This window comes from Phascolarctos cinereus, unplaced genomic scaffold (genome assembly GCF_003287225.1).
Source record: "Phascolarctos cinereus isolate Bilbo 61053 unplaced genomic scaffold, phaCin_HiC Scaffold_5;HRSCAF=322, whole genome shotgun sequence".
Lineage (NCBI taxonomy): Eukaryota > Metazoa > Chordata > Mammalia > Diprotodontia > Phascolarctidae > Phascolarctos > Phascolarctos cinereus.
Genome location: NW_027555958.1, coordinates 72,734,277 through 72,758,176, shown reverse-complemented (window position 1 = coordinate 72,758,176; position 23,900 = coordinate 72,734,277). Strand labels below are relative to the sequence as shown.

The 23,900-nt window shown below is 34.5% G+C and overlaps 1 protein-coding gene across 3 annotated transcripts in view; it reads right to left on the bottom strand.

Annotated features, from left to right (window-relative positions):
• The window catches only part of DPYD (dihydropyrimidine dehydrogenase), a 1,011,926-nt gene that overhangs the window by 662,864 nt on the left and 325,162 nt on the right, over positions 1 to 23,900 (bottom strand). For all 3 annotated transcript variants that reach the window (XM_020999593.2, XM_078155001.1, XM_078155002.1), the window contains exons 7-8: positions 23,408 to 23,489; positions 10,427 to 10,514 (exon numbers count right to left, since the gene is read on the bottom strand). In XM_020999593.2, coding sequence (XP_020855252.1) covers positions 10,427 to 10,514; positions 23,408 to 23,489 — 170 coding nt within the window. The remainder of the gene's footprint in view (positions 1 to 10,426; positions 10,515 to 23,407; positions 23,490 to 23,900) is intronic.

The window sequence follows — 23,900 nt, the reverse complement described above, 5'->3', positions numbered from 1 at the left end:
ATCTTATATCCATCAATAAGCCATCTGGTTTTCACCTGAAGACCCCTGGTGAGGGAGAACTCATGAATGTTTAGTTATCAAAAAGACAAGAATATCATCTCATTTCACCAAGTGATGCTTGTCAATTTAGTATGTATGATATTGTAGAAATAAATGAATAAATAAACAAACAAGCAAATAAAAAGGGATAAACAGTTATGTCCAGAAATGTTGCCTCTACCTCTATTTTCATGGATTGAGGTATCTGGTGACAGGAACATGTCAACCTCACCTTAATTCTACTTTCCTTCATGAATCACATGCCGGTTTTGTTCATACCATCATATAGTTTCCCATCTCTTTTTCCTTTTTTGCCTGTCATTTACATCTTTGTATAAAACAACAAACTCAGATTATGCTCTTATTTTTACTCCAGCATGGAGAGGATACTAGATTTCTGAAGGCACAGTGTAAACTCTAGCAAGTGTTGGGTAAGCTAACAGACTTCAAGTCTAGGCACTGTGATGAACTGAGGTCAGGGACAAATTCAGATAAATTTAGAAAACACACTGGAAGATAATTGGCACTCAGAATTTTTTGACTACAGTATAACTCATGAAATTGTTTTCTGAGGAATGAAGGCATAAAAATCTACACAGATAGATTGAGCCCTCCATCACTCCCCACCTCCCTCACAGAACAAATAGATTTATTCTGTTTGGCCAAAAAAGGTAGAACAGAGAGCAATAGGTTTATTAGATTTTGACTTATAGGAAAAAAGTAAATCCTAACAATTAGTTCTCCTCTCAGAACTATGATCTTTTCTAACCTATAACATTATAATAAAGGGCAGTACTCTAATCCTCTTAGCCACAACCTGAAAGCCTCAGTGTCATCATCAACTGATTACTTGCAGTTACTCTATATTTACATGCTACTACAACATCTCTCATATATGTTCCTTCCCCTTTACTCACACCATGCCAGGCCACCCTGATAAAAGCTCTTGTCATTTGACGCTGTTGTTGAGTGATTTCAGTTATGTCCAACTCTTCGTGATTCCATTTTTGGGTTTTCTTGGCAAAGATACTGGAGTACTTTGCCATTTCCTTCTCCAGCTCATTTTAAAGATGAAGAAATTGAGACAAGCAGAGTTAAGTGACTTTCCCCAGGTCACATAGCTAGTAAGTGTCTGAGATTCAAAATCATGATTCTTCCTGATTCCAAGTCCAATGTCACCTCCCCACCCTATCATTTGATACCTGGACTATTATCCTATTCTTCTGATCTACCTCCTTGCTTCTAGTCTTTCTCAACTGCATCCATCCTCAGCAGCCAGAGTTTCCTAAAATGCAGGTCTGATAATGCCATCTTACCCCTTCACTCATTAAACTATTATGTCTCCCTAATACCTCCAAGATTAAATATAAAATGCTCTTTGTCTTTTCAAAACCATTCCCAACTTGGCTCCCTGCTATATTTCTAGTTTTTTCAAATTCTACTTCCCCTCTATGTACTCTATGATCCAACAATAATGGTTTTCTTACTACTTCTTTCCTGCTGCCCCATCTGCTTACTCAATGCCTTTTCATAGACTACAACCCATGTTTGAAATGCTCATCCTTCTCATCTTCACCTCCTTGCTTCCCTGGCCTCCTTCAAGACTAAGGTCAAAGTCTACCTTCTTCAGGAGGCCTTTCTTGGTCCCTCACATTGATAATGCCTTCCCAGCAAGATGATTTTCCATCTACATGAGTATGCACAAGTTTAGCAACTTGTCTCCTCAATCAGAATGTGAGTTCTTTGTAGGTGAGTATAATGTTTATGTCTTTCTTGGTATCTTTGGTAAACACTTAAAGATGGCTTATTGACTAACAATTACAACCATCCAAAAGTGTAATTAGTTGCCTAAGGAAGTAGTAAGTTGCCCCTCCCTAAAAATCTGAATTTAAAATTGTGGATGTTCAAATGTTAAGCACATCATAAAAGGAATTCTAGTGAAGGCATCAGTTGGATTAGATCACCTTCAAGGGTAAGATAAAAATCTGAGATTCAGTGATTCTATGCACAAGGAAACTAAAATTCTTCTCTCACAAAGTGTGAAATAATGGCCCTTATTTTATCAAGTTATAGTACACTTACTTTAATCCTGAATTCATAAATGTTTTATTGCTCTTTGATGTTGGCTTAGGGTGTTCCCTAACTCATTCACAACAACTTCTATTATAGCTGGGTCTACTCAATATTCAGGTGACTTCTAATTATGTTTTACCAAGGTTATACAACACAAGAGATAAGATATTTGGGACTGTTGGGAGACTTCTTTTCCTGATCACAGTAGACTGCCTGTACCTATAAGATTTCTACTGAAAAAAAAAAAACAAACAAAAAAACACACCTAAAAACCCACTATCATGCTCATAGAGTGTGCTTAGTAGTAATCCCCTCTAGGCTAAAATGATATCTTCATCTCATAAAATAGTAACTGGCATCTATAAGCAGCAGTTGAAAGAAAACATTTTGACTGGTCCAGTAATTTCCCAACTCTCTTATCAAATGTTGTTAAAATTAGTGACGCTGTTGGGAGCTACTAGAAGAAAATCAGTTCTTGAATAAAGAAGACAGCCAGGAAACTCTCTTCTTTTCCTCACTCTTTTCCCTATCCTATCTTATCTATAAGTAAATGCCAGAATAGAAATGTGAATTTCAGCTTGGGTAATGTGAATCCAAAAAAGCTTCTCTGTTCCTGGCTTCAGGGTAGGCAAATTATGCTACATTAAAAGTGAAATGGTAAAAAAAAAAAAGAAAATAGGAAAGAAAGGATAAAACACTCCAAAATCAAGACAATATGAAGTAGCCATTAAAATTAAGACTTCAGAAGAGAAAGCTTTTTTTTGGGGGTGGTGGCTTGAGAACTTGTATGAGAAATTGGTACCCAGTAAACAGACAGAGCTAAATGGATCTTTCTACATTTTTTTTTCATTTGATATGAATTATTAACTATATTGCTTTTAATAACTCAATTTCAGAACTGGTAAGGGACCTCAGAAGTCATCTAGTCAAACCTGTGTCCAAAAAACTCCTCTCTACCACATAAACAAGAAATGGTTATCCATCTTCTTCTTGAAGACCTTCAATGAGAAGGAATCCCTTATTTCCAAGGGTGACCAATTCTAGCTTTAGATAGTATGAATTATTAGGAAATTGTTATATTTCCCTCATGAAGTCTAAATCTGTATAATCCAACCAGTAGTCTAATTCCTGCCTTCTGGGGTCAAACAGAACTGGTTTTATCTCTTTCTGTGTGATAGATATTTAAACACTTGAAGATATATCCTTCTACCTCCATGCCCAATAAGTCTTCTTTTTTCTAGAACAAATATCACTATTTCCTTCAAATGATTCTCATAATAGCAATGACTTATAGTCCTTTACCATTCCAGTTGTCCACTGATGGACATATGTCACTTTAACCATGTCTTTATTAAAATGTGGAATCATGAACTGAACATAGTACTCCTGATGTGCTCTGACAAGGACAAAATACAGTATAACTACCACTTTCTCATTCTTGGAAATTATGTCATTTGTAATGTAGCCCATGTCATTTGTAATATAGCCCAGGATTCCTTTTTTTTTTTTTGGCTACCATTTCAGACTGATGATTCTTGATTAATTTGCAGCCCGCCAAAATCCTCATAATTTTTAAGACAAATGTCTGTCTAAACATGTTCCTCACTACATTTATAAAATAATTTTAATTCAAGTGTAGGACTTTACACTTTTATCCATATTAAATTCCATTCAAAACAATTTAGTCCATATTCTAACCTGTTAGAATTTTTAGATGTATCCTTTATCAGTGAGATCATCAGCTTTCCCTCTCAGTTTTGTGCCATTTACAACTTAATACATGACCTATTCCTTTAACTACGTCACTGATAAAAAAAAATAGACAAATAGACAAAACTTCAACAGTACTGAGCCAAACACAAATCCCTGGGCTAGTCTCCTAGAGGATATCCTTTCAAGAAGTTAATGCTGAACCACCAATGATTCTTCCTCTATTATGGCCATTTAACCAGATCTTGTCTTCATTTCTAACTTCTTCATGTGTTTTTAAACTCTAATTTGGTTACTGTTTCACCTGCACAGATACATTAGTCTCCTCAAAAACTCTGCCCCATTTTAAATGTTTACTTCCAGAACATTATAGCCAATTATATATGCATTATAGCAGCCCTTGTGCAGAAAGGTTTTATCCTTGCAACTAACACCAACCAACAAATAGAACTCAGAACAACAAATGCTCCAAACCAATGGCCTTGTCTCTATAATCCAGGGGAGCAGGGGCTGAGGAACAACCCTTGTGGGAATTCAACTTAGTAACTTCCTCTGTAGGTCATGAAGCTTCCCTCATTCATCAGTCCCTTCCTCAGAATCTAGAGCTACAGAAAAAAGAAAAGACAATTCCCATGACCAAAGACCTTGACAACATCACATGATCCAACATCAGAAACCAATACGGTTTTATTAATGGAAATGAAATTAATGGAGATGCATTATTATTTGGTTTTCCATTCTACCTCCAAGAACCATCAGGCGTTTCCATATGATTCACACCTAAAACTTCCTATGTGTATTATCTCCCAGTTAGAATGGGAGCTTTTTAGAGTACAGGCATTCTTCCTTTTCCATTAGTATCCTTAGAGTTTAACAGGTATCTTGCATGTAATAAACACTTAATAAATAAATATTTTTACATTTTTTTAAGTAATTAAGTGCCTATTTTGTGTCAGGTACTTTATAAGGCCTAAGAGATAAAAACAAACAAACAAAAAAAAGAAATAGCCCTTTTCTTCTAGGAATTTACATTCAGTCAAGGAAGACAACATCTACACATATCGATGTTTACAAAATACTCATGAAGTAAATATGATGTAACCATTTTATATTCCGGTTTAGAGACGAAGTAGAACATGAACATTTCTAAGTTCATATTTCACAAAGTCAAATGGTTAAGTTATACCTCTATGTACCTGGAATGTTTAGAAAGACATACTTATGGGTTCCATCTCTAATTTTTTTCAAATAAACTCATTAAAAGCAAAATTTTTAAAAAGATTGGTAAAAATCCAAAATATAGACTTTGTTTACTATTAAATCAGGTTTATTTAAAAATAATTTATTGATAATTGAGGATATTGTTTTAAATATTTAATTTTTTAAAAATCAGGTGACAGAAGAGAAGGGGGCAAGCAGAGAATAGTATTGCATTTTCTTCATGGATAAATAGAAACTCTACCTGACGATATATCATTTAGAAATTCATGATTAAGAAGTTAATTAAGAGTAACTTTTGCAGAGAAGAATTCAGGCCTCCAGAAAGCACAAGAGACATAGTTAAAGGTCACACTGGAGCAAATTTAATGTCACAGTGTCTCAATGGACTTTTTTTTCTTTTTCCTTGTGATTCTCTATTATTCAGTTCTTTTAACATTCGGAAATCCTCACACAAAGATTATACTTTTCTGACAGTGAAAGCCACTAATGTAACACATTGAGGAAAGGGAGGGTGGCATATGTGGATGACTCCACACATCCTCAGGCTGGGGCTGCCAACTTTTTAAGACTGTGAAGTGGGACATCTCAGTGTGGGCCATCTGGCCTCAAATGTCAACATCTCACTTGTCGGGCTTAACCATGGTTGATCCATTTCCCAAGTTGGAATGTAGCTGCAAAAGGCTTTAACTCCTAAGTTGTCTGTAGATTAGCTTTTGCTATATTACATTATTCACTTTCCTTCTGCATCCATCTCTTGCTGAATTTAGCTGTAGAAATTCCACGGAAGAGTCAAAAGTTTTTTGACTGCAATTTTTTTTTTTGCTTGCCTCTGTGTAGACACAAGCTTTCTAGAGTAAAAATGGACACACTGCTTACAGGATCAGTATTTTGGCAGTCCCCATTGTTATAATTTCAGTAAATTCTCAGAATCTCAGAGCTGGAAGCAACATCAAATGGCAGCTAGTTCAAGGTGGACTTTGAGAAAGAATACTCTATGCGACATCCCTGAGGAGCAGTGACTTTGCCAGTCTGGTGATGGAGTACTCATTACCTCACAAGGCCATATATTTCTGATATATTTCTGGAAAAGATTAAGTGGTCTTTGATCTTTATAGCTAATTTAAATCTGCTTGTGTGTTATTTCCAACAGGGGCTCCTAGTTTTGCCTTTGCCATCCAACCAAAACAAATAGCTAGGTGGTACAATGAATAAAATACTGGACCTGGAGTCAGCAAGAAGTGAGTTTAAATACTGCCTCAGACACTTACTAGATATGTGACCCTGGGAAAGTCACTCACCCACTGTCTGCCTCAGTTTCCTCATCTATAACATAAGTATGATAATGGCACCTACCATCTAGTGTTGTTATAAGGATAAAATAAGAATATATTTGTAAATCACTTTACAAACTTTAAGGTGTTCTATAAATTATATTATTATCATCCCTTCAAATGACATAGGCCAACCCTTCAAACAACAAAAGGGAAGCATCGTATTTCACCTAAGTGGGTTTTATCCCCATTCTTTTGATTTCTAAACAATCTCAATTATTTCAGCTGATCCTCCTAATGAGATACTTTACAGTGCCCTCACTACATGTCATATCTCCTCTATGTGTATGAGTTTCACAAGTAGCTGTGATACAGTGGATAGAAAAATGGCCTTCAAGTCAGCAGGGCTTGTTTTAAAGTCTTGTTTCTGAAACACATTGGCCATGTAAAATTTGGTAAGTCAATTTACCTCAGTGATCTGTCATCTCTAAGATGATAAGTTGTTGAAAAATGCCAACTAACCACAGTAGAGAGTTTCCTTATTCAGGAATGCCCTACATCAGTGAAATCACAGTTCTAGTCCATCTATGTTAATATATACGTATACATGTCTATACACATGCATATGTTATTAGAGGCAAACACATATATACATGTGCATATGTAATGAATAAGTAGTTACACATGTATATATGTGTGTAGACATACACATATTCATACAAATACATGTGTATATCTGTATTGTGTATGCATATATCTATATATAGTTATAGATATATTAGATATACAGATAGGAATATGCTATTTATATACAGTTTTACATCTATATACATATAGATACATATCGATACAGATGTACAGATACATATACTGTGATTTCACTGGTATAGGTAACTGCCATTTTGGAAACTATTTCCAGCAATGCAGATCTCAGATTACCCATAATTTTTAGTTGTAGCGCTTTTCCTGCACTCCTGAAAGAGTGACTTGTCCATTGTGATACAGACAGTATGTGCCTAAAGCAAGATTTGAATCAATGTCTTTCTGACTCTGAGGCCAACCTTCTGTTCAACCTGCTATTCCAAGTTGCCTCTTTGCTACTTAATGATAGTGATCAATATACTTATTCTCTAATGTGCTTCTTCAAAAAAGTCAAAGTGGGAAGAAAAGGCAGTGTTTTGGCCCTATGTTATGAACTTGAGGATAGTCAAGAAACAGCACTTAGGATTAGCATTTAGAATCTACCAAATTAGTCATCAAGAATCTCAAAGGGATGTGTATATGTGTGTACTGTAAAACTTTTTGCCTGTCTTTCATACATTCAAGGTTATTACACCTGACATAATTATATATTTCCTACAAAATACAGGAAAACACATATGAAAGCATGCTCTTCACATCCCTAAAATGAAATGTCAAGAGATTCACCTCACAGCATGAAGATAACCAGGATCATAAATAGAAATGACTGTGCATTATAACTGCGATATTCACACCTCAGTGAGGAGTCAAATGGAGACCATTGGATTGTGAAGCATTGTCAAATAGCTTGTATGAGAGACTCTCATGAAATGAACAAAAAAAAAAATACCAGCTAAAATACGTCAGTTTCTTGCTGTATTCAAGTGCATCGGTGAACTGTCTTTTCATGGGAATCACCACTGACTTAAAAGTTAGAAATTTTTTCCATACTCAATACCTTGCTTTAATCTGCTTGCAGTTGATATTGCATTGCAGACACTGTATTCCACTCCCATTAGCTATTTAGCTCATACTTCTACCTCTTACTAAATAGGCTTAATGGTATGTAGAATCTGCCCATAGAAGTTACCATATCACCGATGGGAAATTTATACTTTAGAAATTATTAACAGCAACAAAACACCATGGTTGATTTAGTTATTTCTTGGCCTTCCTATTTTGTTCCTCAGACTTTTAAGTGTCTTTTCATTGACTTATTTTAGGGGAAAAATTATTATGGTCATGAGATCCTACCCCTGAACTTTGTGTGGGGTGCTATGGAACATACTTGACAGATCTTCCCCATACAGTCAATTTTTCCTTTAAAAAAATCCATTAATTCTCAAAAACATATATAATCTGTAAGGATATTGAAGTTATGCACATTGAGGGTAAAGGATAAAAGCTACTATATAAAATTCCCACAACCACTGACTGTCAAGGTGCTGTGGATTCTCAATCTAGACATAAAAACTCGGGCGGTATTAAGCATGAAACTATAAATGAATGACCTTGTGATAGAGAGTTATCATTCCTTAGGAATTCTGTGCTCCAAAACTTACAGCAACTTGAGGCAGAATCTTTCACATAATACTTCCCAAGAGACACATGTTATCATAGAGGAATATAGGCATACAGGGAAAGTCAGCTTGGCATACCACAACTCGGAGCTCTGTCAAAAAACAGTGTCATTGGACAATCTTGTTCTCCCTTCTTTCAACAGATGTAGCTATCTCACTGACTAATAACAGTCCACCCCAATTTAAAACCTGTGCTCTATTCAGATTTTTTTTTAATGCTACCTAGAAGAAACCTTATAATGGAGAAGAGGCTGGTACTGCCCAAGGGTACTGATAATAGACATCCTTTTCCTATCTCACAAATAAAATGCTATAATGATTATAGTGATCTAGTGCTCCTCATATATTTTTGCTACTTTTATCATTAAATACAGATAGATAGATAGATAGATAGATAGATAGATAGATAGATAGATCGATCCATCATTTCATTTTGGCACTATGGTAGATTAGCTATTTCACTGGTCTAAGTATTCTCTCCTTCACTGCAGATAAAATCTTCCCACATTTTCTCATTCTGTATAACTGGGAACATTTCTTTTTCCCCCCATAAATCCTGACTAGAGTATTTGCCAGAGACAATGGAAGCACTACTCTTCTTCATTTATTATTTTTTCTATACCGGTGTGGCACAGGGCATGGCACATTTTGTTGTTGTTGTTTAGTTGTATCTAACTGTGACACATTTTGGGGATTTCTTGGCAAAGATATTGGAGTGGTTTGCTATTTCCTTCTCCAACTCATTGTACAGAAGAAGAAACTGAGACAAACAGGGTTAAGTGACTTGCCCAAGGTCACACAAATGTCTGATTTGAACTAGGGTCTTCCTGACCCCAGGTTGAGTGCTTTATCCACTGGCCTTAAAACATAGTAAACACTTAATAAAGGCTTACTGACATTATTTTTACTTGATTCTGTAGTCTCTAATTTTTTATATATCAAGCACTCACCTCCTTTTTTGATCTTACATATGATCAATGAGTACTTTGTAGGAAAGTCATTTTTATAATATGCTGAAGCCCACTTATGCTTGTTTTTCATATTCCCAATAACCTTTGAGCAATCTGTACTCTCAATTTTCCTGAAATAAGATAATGTGTTTATGGTCTGTTAAACTATAACTTAAATGTGAAATCATGGGCTTTAAGAGATAGGCTTTTGCCATAACAAACAGTTGGGCATCATTCAAACTGCTGTTTCATTTCTCGAATATGATCCAGATCCTCTTATTCATTTCTGGGCCGAAATTGTTCATCTGCACTATCTATCCAATGCATAGATTGAAGGACCAATTACATGGGTCGCCCCTAAAGCAATATGTTATTTTTCATCCACTTTGCTTTTCTGGTGTGGATAGTTAGGTCAACATCTTACCTGTTGGTGGGACTTTTATTGGTGAAATAATTCTGACATTTTTATAGTGACATGTTGATTTTAATAGATTCAATTCATTGATCAAAGACAGAAATGAAATTGATGAAAATATGTTAGAAAAAAGTGAATACAAGAGCTTATAAGCAAAATTAGAGTGAAGGTAAATACTCATTTTCCTTAGTAACAATTGAGCAACACCATAACTATTGGAATACAGAAATTCAATTCATTTCTATTTTGTCCCGTTGTTATACAGCTATTCTTAAAAACACAGACACATACATTAGAAGTATGTCAAATTTCAAAAGCATAAAAATTGCTTTAAAATAAAATATTTCCTAGTATTTACCAAAAATAAAGAACAGCAACATTTTTAATCAACATCCAAGGAAATACAGAATAATAAAAGTCACTTACCTATTCCAATAAAAACGGCTTTGTATCCTTCTTCCTTCAAAGTAGAGAGGTTCATTCCATTCACTGAAAGGCCTTTACCACATATCACCTATCAGAAATGACATTTAATTTCGTTTTTAGTTTCTGACTTTTATCAGTTAGATCACACACACACACACACACACACACACACACACATATGTATATATATATATATATATATATATATATATATATATATAATATATATACACACACATACATACTAGTAATCTACATATTCCAAATAAACTTAAAGTGGTTAAAGTAACTTCACACGTGCCTGACAAAATTATGTGCTTTATTTGAACTTAGGCGATGCATTTTCAAATTGCATTAGGCAAAACTTGTACTAGTAATCAATGTCAGACATCTATTTAACTAGATTCAACCCAGCAATTGAAGAAGCTTATTAAGTACCAGGTACTTTTCTAGGCACTTGGAATATAGAGATAAAAATTAAACCATCCTTACCCTCAAGGAGCATTCATTCCACTAAGGAAGAATCATATATGCAAGTAAGCAAATGTAAACATATAATAATACAATTTCAAGAGAATGTTGAAAACAAATTAATCCAGCAAAAGCCTTGAAAAAACCTTATCTAAAAAAAACCTGGGATATAGATCTATATCTATGATGAAGGCTAAATCAGCAATCATAAAGTGTCATTTATTTGCCTACTTTACTCTAGTAGTTATTGTTACAATACTTAATTGATATTTTTATTTTTACCTTGGTGAAAAAGAATAAAGGATATATGTTCATGTGAACATTAACATGCTTAAGAAAAGACTTCACCAATGTATACAGTAATGAACATTGATTTCTTAAAACAGGAGATAATATGAATCAACCATGGATACAAATGGCTGGTTTTTCTTATACTAAAGGAAGATTTCATATCAATATGTTTCTTAGGAAAACTTTTGAAGATAGTGAAAATTCAATTCAAATTCTGATGCAATGAACTGGAAGTCACTCTCTGGATTTAGGAGGCAGGTAGTACTGATGTCTTATCATTATAACCTTTGAAATAAATGAAACATCAACTTGAGCTTAGATTTTTTTTTCTTGTAAAGGTATCTTATTTACACTATCACAGCATATATTAAAAGGGAATTTTACCTGTATAGTTGGGAAACACTTTCTTTAAAAAATATCCATCCAGTTGTGCCTATGAAAACATCTTCTACTAATGCTGATGAGGAACTCATCTGCCATTTCTAAACTTACAGAGTTGCTTGGGCTGTGACATTGGAAATTTAAGTGATCCTCACGTGATCTCTCATTTTCTCAAATATTACATAGCACATTTCTTTGACCTTTGTGCTTATTTAATTTGCAGTTGGATCGCTGTTATTCTCTGACTGTCCTCCCCACCTATTATAATGCAAGCTACTTGGGAGAAGGCTCTATATCCTCAGAAATTAGCAACGTTTTTTGATTTTTCAATATATATATATATATATATTTATATTTTAAACATAGTGCCAGTCACTGTGCTAAGGGCTAAGAATGCAGTAGTCCTTTGCCCTCAAAGAACTTATATTTTGTTGGAGGAAACAACAAGTATGCCTACATTAATGATATATTCAGAATAGATAGTACGTTCAAAGTACACACGAGAAAAATACAAACAATAATTTAGGGGAAAGGCTAATGTTTGTGGAAAGGGGAATCAGGGAAAGCCTTATGTTGGAGATGATACTTGCATTTCATTCTGAAAAGAGTTAAGAATTCTAAGAGACATAGGTGAATACACTGTAAGAACAGGGAAGAGCCTTATAAAGGCACAGAGACAGGAGACAGAATGCTGGTGTGAGAAATAGCAAGGAAGTCACTTTGGATGAAATAAAGAAATTTTGAGGGGGAATAATATATAAGTGAACAAAGATAACTCCTGCAATCATCCAGGTAAGAAGTCCAGCAGAGTGTATGAACTAGAGTAGTAGCCAGATGCACAGACTCAGTGGAGGTGGGAAATGCTGTGAAAGCCAAAGTGATGATTGGAGCTTAATAAACAAACAAGCAAATAAATATTTTTTAGGCAATTGGGGTTAAGTGACTTGCCCAGGGTCACATAGGTAGTAAGTGTCAGGTCTGAGGCCACATTTGAACTCAGGTCCTCCTGACCTCAGGGCCAGTGCTCTACCCACTGCAACCCCTAGCTGCCCCAATATTTCTTAATTGAATGAATGCATGCTAGTACTATTCCCCTTGTTCAGTCATTTTTCAGTCCTGCCTGACTCTTGGTGAACCCATTTGAGGTTTTCTTGGCAAAGATACTAGAGTGCTTTGCCATTTCCTTCTCCAGCTTATTTTATAGCTGAGGAAAATGAGGCAAACAGGCTTAAATTACTTGCTTAGAGTCTCACAGATAGTAAGTGTCTGAGGCCAGATGTGACCTCAAGAAGAGGAATCTTCCTATCTCCAGGCCCCTATCCACTGTACCACATAGCTGCCTCCTTTCTTCCCCTAAAACTTAAGAAATTTAAATATCATTATCCTTCATTGTTCATGCGTGATTTAATTTTTCCTAATTTAAAGTGGCTTTCTCCACGGTGTTAGAATGGGTAAATACTGCACTAAAATATGAATTGGCTTTTTAAAAGCTAAGACAACTTCTTTTCATTGTAATTTGGTAAAGTTAACTTTATTCTAAAAGTCTAACTATGGCAAAGCTGAAATAAATGTAATTTCTCCATACCATCTATTTTATTTTTAGTGGATGTGTGGAAAGGGAACTTATCATGTTGCCACTCCATATGCTGAAGAAAAGTACACACAGATGCCTCAGCAGTTCCTTCCATTCTTGAAAATTTTGTCAGGTATACCATTAATACGGATATCCTTGGACCATGATTGCTTTTCAAAGGGGCTGCTGAGGTCGTTGACATCTTAAGGGAGCACTATTTGTCTTAGTGAGCCTTAATATTATGCTTCTATAAAGAAGCAGGTTCCAGACAATCAGTGAATATACTGCTCATCTGCTGTCCATCTTAGACCTGAAAATATGACTTTCTCTACAACCAACTTGACAGGTGGTCACTTAGCCTTTGTTTAAAGATCTCAAGATCAAATTTTGTTTAGATTGATTTCGACTGAAGCTTCCAGTCCCCTATGAACTCATTAGGCTTGAAATCTTTGTATATTCAAATATATTTGTGATTTCATCAATGTGGGTATTCCAATCAATGATGAACATAGCAACGGTGACTCCTTTCTATATCTATCATAAATTCACTAAAGATATCCAATCAACATGATTGGGCTCTTCTCTAGTTCCTCCTAACAGAGGATCATATAAATTGGACCAGCCCATTACATTTTATCATAAAATCCTTTGATAACACTCTTTATTCTAGTTTTTCATAGTTCCTTATTTGCTATGTATTGATTGGAAAAGCCTACTCAATCCACCATATACCTCTCCACTGCCTTCTGAATGATACTCATTTCTAATTTCTCAGAGGCTGTAGCTTCTACGACTCACAGTTATATAGTAATAGCTATACCAATTTTAGGTAAAAAGAAGTAAACAGCATCACACATGTTAGTTTTGCAAACTCAGACTCATAAATTTAAAGCAAATATCAAAACATAATATTGTCCAGTGATTCACAGAGTGACACCAATAATAATTATAGTAATAGTAATACTTTAAGGTTTCCAAAACATTTTTTAAATGTTATTTCACTTTACCCTCACAACAACCCTGAGAGATAGGTACCATTATTATCCATATTTTACAGATGAAGAAGGTAAGGCAATTAGAGGCTAAGTGACTTGCTCAAGGCACACTCTGAAGCAAGTTTTAAAATAAGAGCAAGAGAAACACAATTCCATTGTGCATTATTCTCTTTCCCTTGAAGTAAGACGGAAAAACGCCTTTCCATCAAGCCAGATCTCCTATTTGATCTTCAATCTACTGCAGGAAAAGGAGAAACATCATGCCATCTAGCACTGGACTCCTCCCTTTGAGGGAAGAGAAGGAAGTCCTCTAACCTGGTCTCGTGCCTTGGTGGAAAGGTAGTAGCATCGTTCCTTTAGCTCTCAGCATTTGCCCCATCTCCTCAACTGCCTAAGGTCCTGAGAGAACTATACTGTGAGGAAAAACTCTGTTGGAAAAATCAAAAACTCTCTGTACTCATTCCTCAATAATTAGCACCTCCTCCTCCCATTTACCTTCCCCATCTCATCAATTCCAAAAATGTTTACTGTCATCATTCAAACCCGGTTATTGATTCCCCATTGTCTGACTCCTTATACCTACTATCCTCAACCCAAACTCTGTATTGGCCTTCTCTAAAGCTACTCATCCCACTGTGCTCTCTAGAATGCCTGTTCCATAGGTAACAAACTTGCTTTTATTTTAAATTATTTCCTTTTCCACTTTTTGCATCTTGTGGCTTTCACTGAGACTTGGCTCCCTCCTCATAAAAGTGTCTCTGGCCTCCTTTTCCAGCATTGGAAAGGTAGCATTTTCAGTCATTCATCCCAACTCACTTGCCTGAGTAGAGGAGATTATAAAACAGATAATTCCAATTGCAGGAATTTAAAATGCCTTTAACAAACAAAATTAAATTAGTTTGAGAAGTGAGGTGATTATTGTGTGTATGCATATGTATATGTGTGTGTGTGTATATACATACATACATACATACATATATGTATATACATATACAATATGTATATACATATATGTATATATTTATGTATGAATATCTATTACACATACACACAGGGAAAGAAATAACTTTTCTTTCAAATATCTCTGTTAAAGGTCTGATATCCAAGATATACAAACTAGCCATTCTAGTGGCTCCCTATAATCTCTAGCTCAGATACAAAATCTTTTGGCATGCAAAGTCATTCATAACCTATTAAGTCCCACTTCTAGTTTTATAGCTTCACCTACCACATGTTGCATGAGGCAGTGACATTGACCTCCCAAGACACCCCATCTCCTTTTTTAAAAGTTTTATTAATTTATTTTGATTTGTCAATAATCACTTCCATATGCTTTTGAGTTGAAAATTTTTCTCCCCTTCCTCACCACCACCCTCCTGAAGACAATGCACAATCTGATATAGGCTATACATTCACATTTCTATTAAACATATTTTCACATTAGTGGTGTTATAAGTAAAAATTAAAACTAATAGGAGGAACCATCAGAGAGAGGAAACAAAACTCAACAGAAGAGAAAAAAATAGCAATTCAACTTTCATAGTTCTTTCTTTGCATGTGGATAGCATTTTCCATCAAGAGGCCTCTGGAGATGTCTTAGATCCTTTTATTTCTGGGAAGGATTAAGTTTATCAATAGTAGTCATCACATAACATGGCTGTTATTGTGTACAACGTTCTGTTGGTTCTGCTCACTTTGCTCAGCATCAGACCATACAAGTTTTTCCAGGTTTTTCTGAAGTCAGCCTATTCATCATTTCTTATAGCACAATAGTATTCCATTACATTCATATACCACAACTTGCTCAGCCATTCCCCAATTGATGGGCATCCTCTCAATTTCCAATTCTTTGCCAACACAAAAAGAGCTGCTATGAATATTTCTGTACATGTGGGTCCTTTTCCCATTTGTTGATCTCTTTGGGATATAGCCCTAGAAGTGCTATTGCTGGGTCAAAGGGTATGCACATTTATATAGCCCTTTGGGCATAGTTCCAAATTGTTCTCCAAAATGGTTGGATCATTTGACAACTTCACCAACAATGCATTAGTGTTCCAGTTTTCCCACATCTTCTCCAACATTTATCATTTTCCTATTTTATCATGTTGGCCAATCTGATAGGTGTGATGTGTACCTCAGAGTTGTTTTGATTTGCATTTTTGTAGTCAATAATGATTTAGAGCATTTTTTCATATGACTTCAGATGGCTTTAATTTCTTCACCTGAGAACTGTCTGTTCATATCCTTTGACCACTTCTCAATTGGGGAATGGCTTGTGTTCTTATAAATTTGACTTGATTCTCTATATATTTTAGAAATGAAGCCTTTATCAGAGAGACTGGTTGTAAAAATTCTTTCCCAATTTTCTACCTTCCTTCTAATTTAGTTATTGGCTTTGTTTGTGCAAAAACTTTTCAATTTAATGTAATCAAAATTATCCATTTTGCTTTTCATAATGTTCTCTATCTCTTGTTTGGTCATGAATTCTTCTGTTCTCCATAGATCTGATAGGTAAACTATTCCTTGCTCTCCCAGTTTGCTTATAGTGTCAGCCTTTATATCTAAATGATGAAGCCATTTTGACTTTATTTTGGTATATGGTGTGAGATTTGGGTCTATGCCTAGTTTCTACCATACTCTTTTCCAGTTTTCCTAGCAGTTTTTTTCAGAGTGGGTTCTTATCCAAGAAGCTGGGGTCTTCGGGTTTATCCAATAATAGATAACTATAGTCATTGACTACTGTGCCTTGCATATTTAACCTGTTCCACTGATCTACCTCCCTATTTCTTAGCCAGAACCAAGCAGTTTTGATGATTGCTGCTTTATAATACAAATTAAGACCTGGAATTGCTAGGCTACCTTCCCCTGCATTTCTTTTCATTAGTTCCCTTGATATTCTGGACGTTTTGTTCTTCTAAATGAATCTTGTTATTATTTTTTCTAACTCTATAAAATAATTTTTTGGTAGTTTGATTGGTATGGCACTGAATAAGTAAATTACCTTAGGTAGAATAGTCATTTTTTATTATATTAGCTTGGCCTACCCATGAGCAACTGATGTTTTTCCAATTATTGAGATCTGACTTTATTTGTATGAAAAGTGTTTTGTAATTGTGTTCATAGAGCTCCTGGATTTGTTTCAAACACCCCATCTCCTGATTGTACATTTCCACTGGCTTTCCAGTATGCCTAGAATGTTCTCTCTTTTTATATCTGCTTTCTGGAATCCATGGCTTTTTTTAAGACCTCATCTCCTGCAGGAAGCCTTTCCCAATTCTGTTTAATTCCAATTACTTTCCACTGTTGATTATCTCTAATTTATACATATATATTCTTTATACATACACACACACATACATATATAAATAAAATTCTTCTTTTTAAGGCAATTGGGGTTATGTGACTTGCCCAGGGTCATACAGCTAGTAAGAGTTTGAGGCCAGATTTGAACTCAGGTCCTCCTGACTCCAGGGCTAGTGCTCTATCCACTGAACAACCTAGCTGCCCATAAGACTGTGTGCTTCTAGAAAGCAAGGAATGTCTTTTCATTTCTTTTTGTCCCAAGAACTTAGCAAAATGCATGACACATTGTAGATATTTAATGAATGTTTGTTGACTGACTGACTCCATGACTGTACATTCAAAACACTATCCATAATAACACCTACCTCCCTCTAAAAGAAAAGGAAATTGATGCTAGCACGTATGTTGGAAAACAAGACAAACTGAGCGAAGGTATAGTGTAGTATCAAGTTCCAGGTCAAACTAACATATTATAGAATTCTTCAACTGTGTATATGTGGTCTTCATTTTTAATATTTGTGTTCCTAGAAAAGTTACAATTTGACATATGGAACATCAGAGCATATGTTCGTTGGTATTCCACAAAGCAATGCCTATTCATCTTTCTTCTATCTTTCTCAATAAATTCAGGTTATTTTATATCATGTTTCTAATGTCTCCAGTATCTAATACTCATACTTAACATCCTTTATTACTTGTGTTTAATGAACTTTGCAACATTATCATAAATCTATTGTAAAATACTCTTTATGATGATTATTTGAGGCCCAATGAAGTACACTCATGTCTAATGGCAGCATGGAATAAGAAACACACACTTAACTCTCTCAAATATGGATACGCACAAGAGCCAATTTAGTGAGAGGGGAAAAGAATAAGGTTTGAAATCTATAAAACACAGGTTCCAATGGTGTCAGAGAAAATTGGAATGATTCAAATCAACTGATGTAGATACAAATGTAGCTAGAAAAATAATTTATACTCTAACAACACTATAAAAACAACTTTGACTTAAGAACTATGATCAATGCAATGATCAATAAAGATACCAAATAACTAAAAATTAAGAATGCTACCCACCTCCCAACAGAGTGCTGATGGAATAAATATGCAGAATGTGATAAAAACTTTTTTGCACATGGCTAATATGCAAATTTGTTTTGCTTGAGTATGTGTATTTATTACATGGATTTTGTTTTCCCTTTTCTTTTGAGGAGGGGAAATTGAGAGAAAATACCTACCTAATTGAAAAAAAAGGGCTATATTCTTTTAACGCTAAATTATCATTCATTCATCCATTAATCCATTCAACAATAATTTATTATAATCCTACTAGATTTGCATGTAGCTAATACATACCACTTTCTGAGTATGTTTCCATAGGCATTCCCTTTATTTATGTGTTAGACTAGATATCCAACTCTCAAAAATCTATGTTTTTTAAATATATGTAAAGATACTTGAAGTTAATATGAGGTCTTTCAAGTCTACTGTCCAAGGACCACCTCAGATAACTTTGGAAAAGTTCAGTCCTAAAGTTGGCCATCATTTCATGAACATTTCATCTCTAGACACTTAGGAAGATGAATACTGAGGCTTAGACAGTTGAGGATCTGGACTTTTGAAATGGGTATCCCACAACAACGAAATAACAACTTCTTTAGGCATTTAGGTGAATGCAAAGAACCCAGACTAGGCACAAAAAGAAATACAAAGATAATTAAAATATGATTTTTGATCTCATGGAACATATGCCATAACAAGAGTTATGCAGTAATCCATAAGTATACATATAAGGCCAAATTGAATAGAACTATAACATAGGTGTAAACGTCTATGAAAGATCAGAAGAAGCAAACATAAATTTCTGATTGGTGAATCAAGAAATAATTAATATAGAAAGTATCTGTATTGGCCTTCAAAGGAAGATTAATGGTTCAACAGGTTAAGTCTGAAGGCAGTGGTCCACATATAGGGAAAAAAATAAGGGGGTGGCAAGTGCTAGAATAAATAAAGGATATATGTAAGTTTGACTTACTCTTAATATAGCTTTTAAGTTTGCCATATTGTGCCATGACTCACACTGAATTTTGAGTATATTTAAATGCTCAGAGTTTTTATTTTTTTAAACCTGAAGTAGTTGCTAGCCCTGCTTCCCTCATGCTATATTTGTGAAGGTGATTCTTTAGACCCAAGTATAGGAATTTATCATTAGCCCCTATTAAATTTAGTTTTACAATACTAACATTATGGAAAACTTTTTCAATGGTAGCATGATCATCCAACATATTAGCTATTCTCCTTATTTTTGTATCACCTGCAAGAAAAATAAATACACACACAGACACACACACATACCTTCCATGCCTTTATTAAAGTCATTGATTAAAAAAAAAACAAATAAACAATGTCAGAGGGTTAAGTGCTCTGGGGCACACAACTAGATTTTTTCCTAACTGGCATTAAGCCACCTATGAGTATTTTTTTTTTTGTGACCAGCAATTAAAAAATTTTAAAATTCACCTGAATGTACTCTATCTAGCCAGTATATCTTTGTCTTTTTGAGCAGATTTTTCAAATGCTATGCTAAGATTTTGACATACTACTATGTGTCTAAACCTGGGATTCTTAACCTGGAGTCTATGAGCTTGCTTAAAAAATATTTTGATGGTAACTTCAATTGGTGTCTTTTGTGAGCCCATGTATTTTATTTTTACAGACCTTTTTTACAAACCTTATTCTGATAAGAATTTTCCTGGACCACCAGTGGGGTCCCTACCATAGATGAGGTTAAGAGCACCTAGTCTAAAACATTTAAAGTAATTTATTCATCTATCAGTTTAGCTACTTTGTATAAAAAGGAAATGAGGTCAGTCAAATTTGATCACATTTGATGAGGCCACATGATCCTTTGCGATTACTGCTATTCTTTCTAGAGACTTACAAATATTTGAGTCATTATTAAAGTTCTAAAATTTTGCCAGGAAAGAAACAAATTAATCTAGCCTATAATTCTGCAATAGCCTCCCATTCTCTATAATCTTTCAAAAATTCTTTAGAGCAGCCATTTTTTTTTTTGCATCCTAGATGGTGCTTCAAATATATTGAGAGTAGCTGGGTTCTTTCTTACCATCTCTTCACTTATCTTGGGTTTCAATTTCCTGTTACATGTGAACAGATTTACACTTCCAAAATAATTACAGATGTACCACATTTTATGCAATACATGTGTTGCTGAAATTATATATGATACAATTTCATATTTTCTGATTAACTCACACTATGATTTAGGGGATGATTTTATTTTCATTTCTTAATCATTTTATTTTTATTTTAAATTTAGAAGGTTTTTAAAAAAATTTTTACTTACAAATTTTATTTTTATTAATATCTGTATTTTTACCTTGCCTTCCTTTATAAATATTTAGCTATTTAGAGGCTCTTAACTTGTAACAAAAATCATAGAGAGGAAAAATATAGCAGCAAAACTATATAAGATGACAGGCAATGGGGTATAGAAATCTATCCTGCCCTACAGGTAAATAGAAGGGGAAGGGGATCAGAGAAGGGAGGTGATAGAAAGGATGGCAGAGCCCTTCCCCTGAAGGGGTATTTAGAATGCATGCCATCTTGGGGTGGGGGAAGGGGAGAGATGGGGAGAAAATTTGGAACTCAAAATCTTGTGGAAGTGAATGCTGAAAACTAAAAATAAATTAATTAATTTTAAAAAAACCTATATATAATGTTCCATGACCAAAGTTACCCACTTCTGGAAAAAAAAAAGGAGGGCTGTTTCTCATATCTTCTTTGGGGACAAGTTTGGTTATGATAATTAAAGTTTCTGCTTTTTTGTTTGTTTTGTTTTGTTTTGTTTTTAATGCTGGTGGTATTGTTCTTTTGTCATTCGGTATCAGAATGCTAGGTGGCACAGTGGAAAGAATGCTGGGCCTGGAGAACACTCATTTTCCTGAGTTGAAATCTGGCCTCAGACCCTTACTAGCTGTATGACCCTGGGCAAGTCATTGAACCTTGTTTGCCTCAGTTTCCACATCTGTAAAATTAGCTATAGAAGGAAACGGCAAAGCTCTCCAGTATCTTTGCCAAGAAAACCCCAAATGAGGTCATGAAGTGTGAGGTACTACTGAAAGGACTAAGCAGAGTCATTCTGTACAGCTTCTCCTGGTTCTATTAACTTCACTTTGAATCAGTTCATACATCTCCCCAGGCTGCTCCAAATTCTCCATGTTCTTTTTTTCTTGTGGAACAATAATATTCCCTCACAGTCATTTACCACAATTAGTTTAGTGATTCCAGTCAGTGAATTCTACTTTCAGATAATTGTTAAATTTTTATTCATTTTCAATTAATAGTAATACCTAACATGCTAATTTTAAGCAGTTATAACTACTAATTAATACACCTGGGCAAGGAGTAGGAGGTAGATATATAGATTACTCAGGCACTCTGACAGAAAACTAATTGGGAGGGAGGGAATAGAAAATGGAAGTAATAGGGTGGGTCCCCAGTGAGTAAGAGTTTACCTCTTACATTTTCATGAGTTGAAGGAAGCAGACAATCTAGTAGCTTCCTACTTTAATTAATTATTCTTATCAACAGAATATTAAGCTCAGGTGTTTCTCTGATACTGAAGAGAAGTCAGTACTGTTTGCACCTTCTAAACTTCATTAAGAAGCTCAGATGTCCTCATTCTGGTTATGCATTTGATTTTAATTTTCTAAGTTTCTATGGCGTATCAGAATTTCTACCAAATAGATACTCTCTGTAAATACATACACACAGAGAGAGGATATATGTGTGTGTGTGTGTATGTATATGTATATGTATATGTATATATGTGTGTATACACGTATATATTATATATAATATATAGATATAGTGTATGTGTGTATAAATTCAATGAGGAATAGAGATATTTTGAAGATAATTTTGATAAAGCAAATAATAATCCGTAGTTGATTTTAAGTAATATTTATTAGCATTAAGGTTTTTTTTAAAGAATGGTATACTTTACCAATCTTCCTTTTCAAACATTATTGCTCAGTAGTTGTCAGTTATGTTTTTTTCTTCTCCAAGGGAGAGTGCTTATAAAAGAGTAAATATAAGATAATAGAAACTGTTTTTGCTTTTTCTCCTCATATATCAGAAAGAATTTATGATGCTAAATGCTACAGTAGCAATGAGTATGTTGATATTCACTTTCAAAAATACCTCCTACCTATAGTTGCAGAATGTATCATTCAAAAGAGGTTATTTTATTAATCTATTGTTATATCTTTTATGAAAATTTAAAAGATTTTAATTAAAAATATCAATATGTTCAAGTAAAGAACCACAGATTATTATTCTTAATTGATTAAAAAGGATAGCAGAATCTGGAGTTCTATCTTTAATAGAACAACAAATTCTTTTGTTTCAATAAATAAAGAAAACATTCTACACTGTAGCTTTCTATATTACTGAGTCACTGCTTATGTTCATGGTGGATTATCATATTAACAATGCTAATTTTAAGCATGTAATAAGCAAAATATCTCTCTGTGAAACTGATTGCAAAAAATAAAGACCTAACAAAAATTGAAATGTGACTTTTGGGTGGGGGGTAGGGAGAACCCAACTTGCTTAAAAAAACTTGATTAAAGAAATCAAATCCTTCCATTCGCTATACTGAACCCCTAAAGCAATTGAGGAATTTGTTTCTTACAGACAATTAATCACATGCAGGCATGCCAGATGAGAACTATTGATTGCCCTTTTCTAGACTACTGGCATTCAGACAGTAGACAGACAAATGCCCTAAGCAAGGGGAAGCATCTTTCTGCTACTGCCTAGCATAGCTTTTAATTGTTCTTTACAAATGTGTATGCCATTTTGCTGTTAATCTTTAGTCGAGCACTCACTGCTTTTCATTTCAGCTATACACAAACAGGTTATATTTTTTTCCATTACCTTCACTCCAAGGTCCTTCATGAGCTCAATCTCAAAATTCACAACATCATATGGCAGCCGAAACTGAGGGATTTCACTTGTACTAGGATAAAGAAAAAATTTGTGAAACAATTACCAATCATAAAGAAATGACAAAATGTCTATATTGATCAACATTAAAGGCCTAAGGACCTATTCGAGAGCATTTACTGTTTTACAGGGCCATTTTTCACATCATTTAATGAGTGCCAAAGACAGTTCAAATTAGTATTCACACAGCAAAGCTTTTCACTGTCCTATAGCAGTTATAAGATGAAAGTAAAATGCGAAGAAAATGATGGAAGCAGCTGGAAACATGTTAGAGAGAGCTAATTGTTGAGAATCATTTAAACTTTTTAGTTAATCAAATATGCTTCATATTTTATTTGTCTAATTTGTATATGTGTTTATGTCATACATATGTGCACACATATAGATATATGACATATATATGCTTAGAGTCAAATGTGTGTGT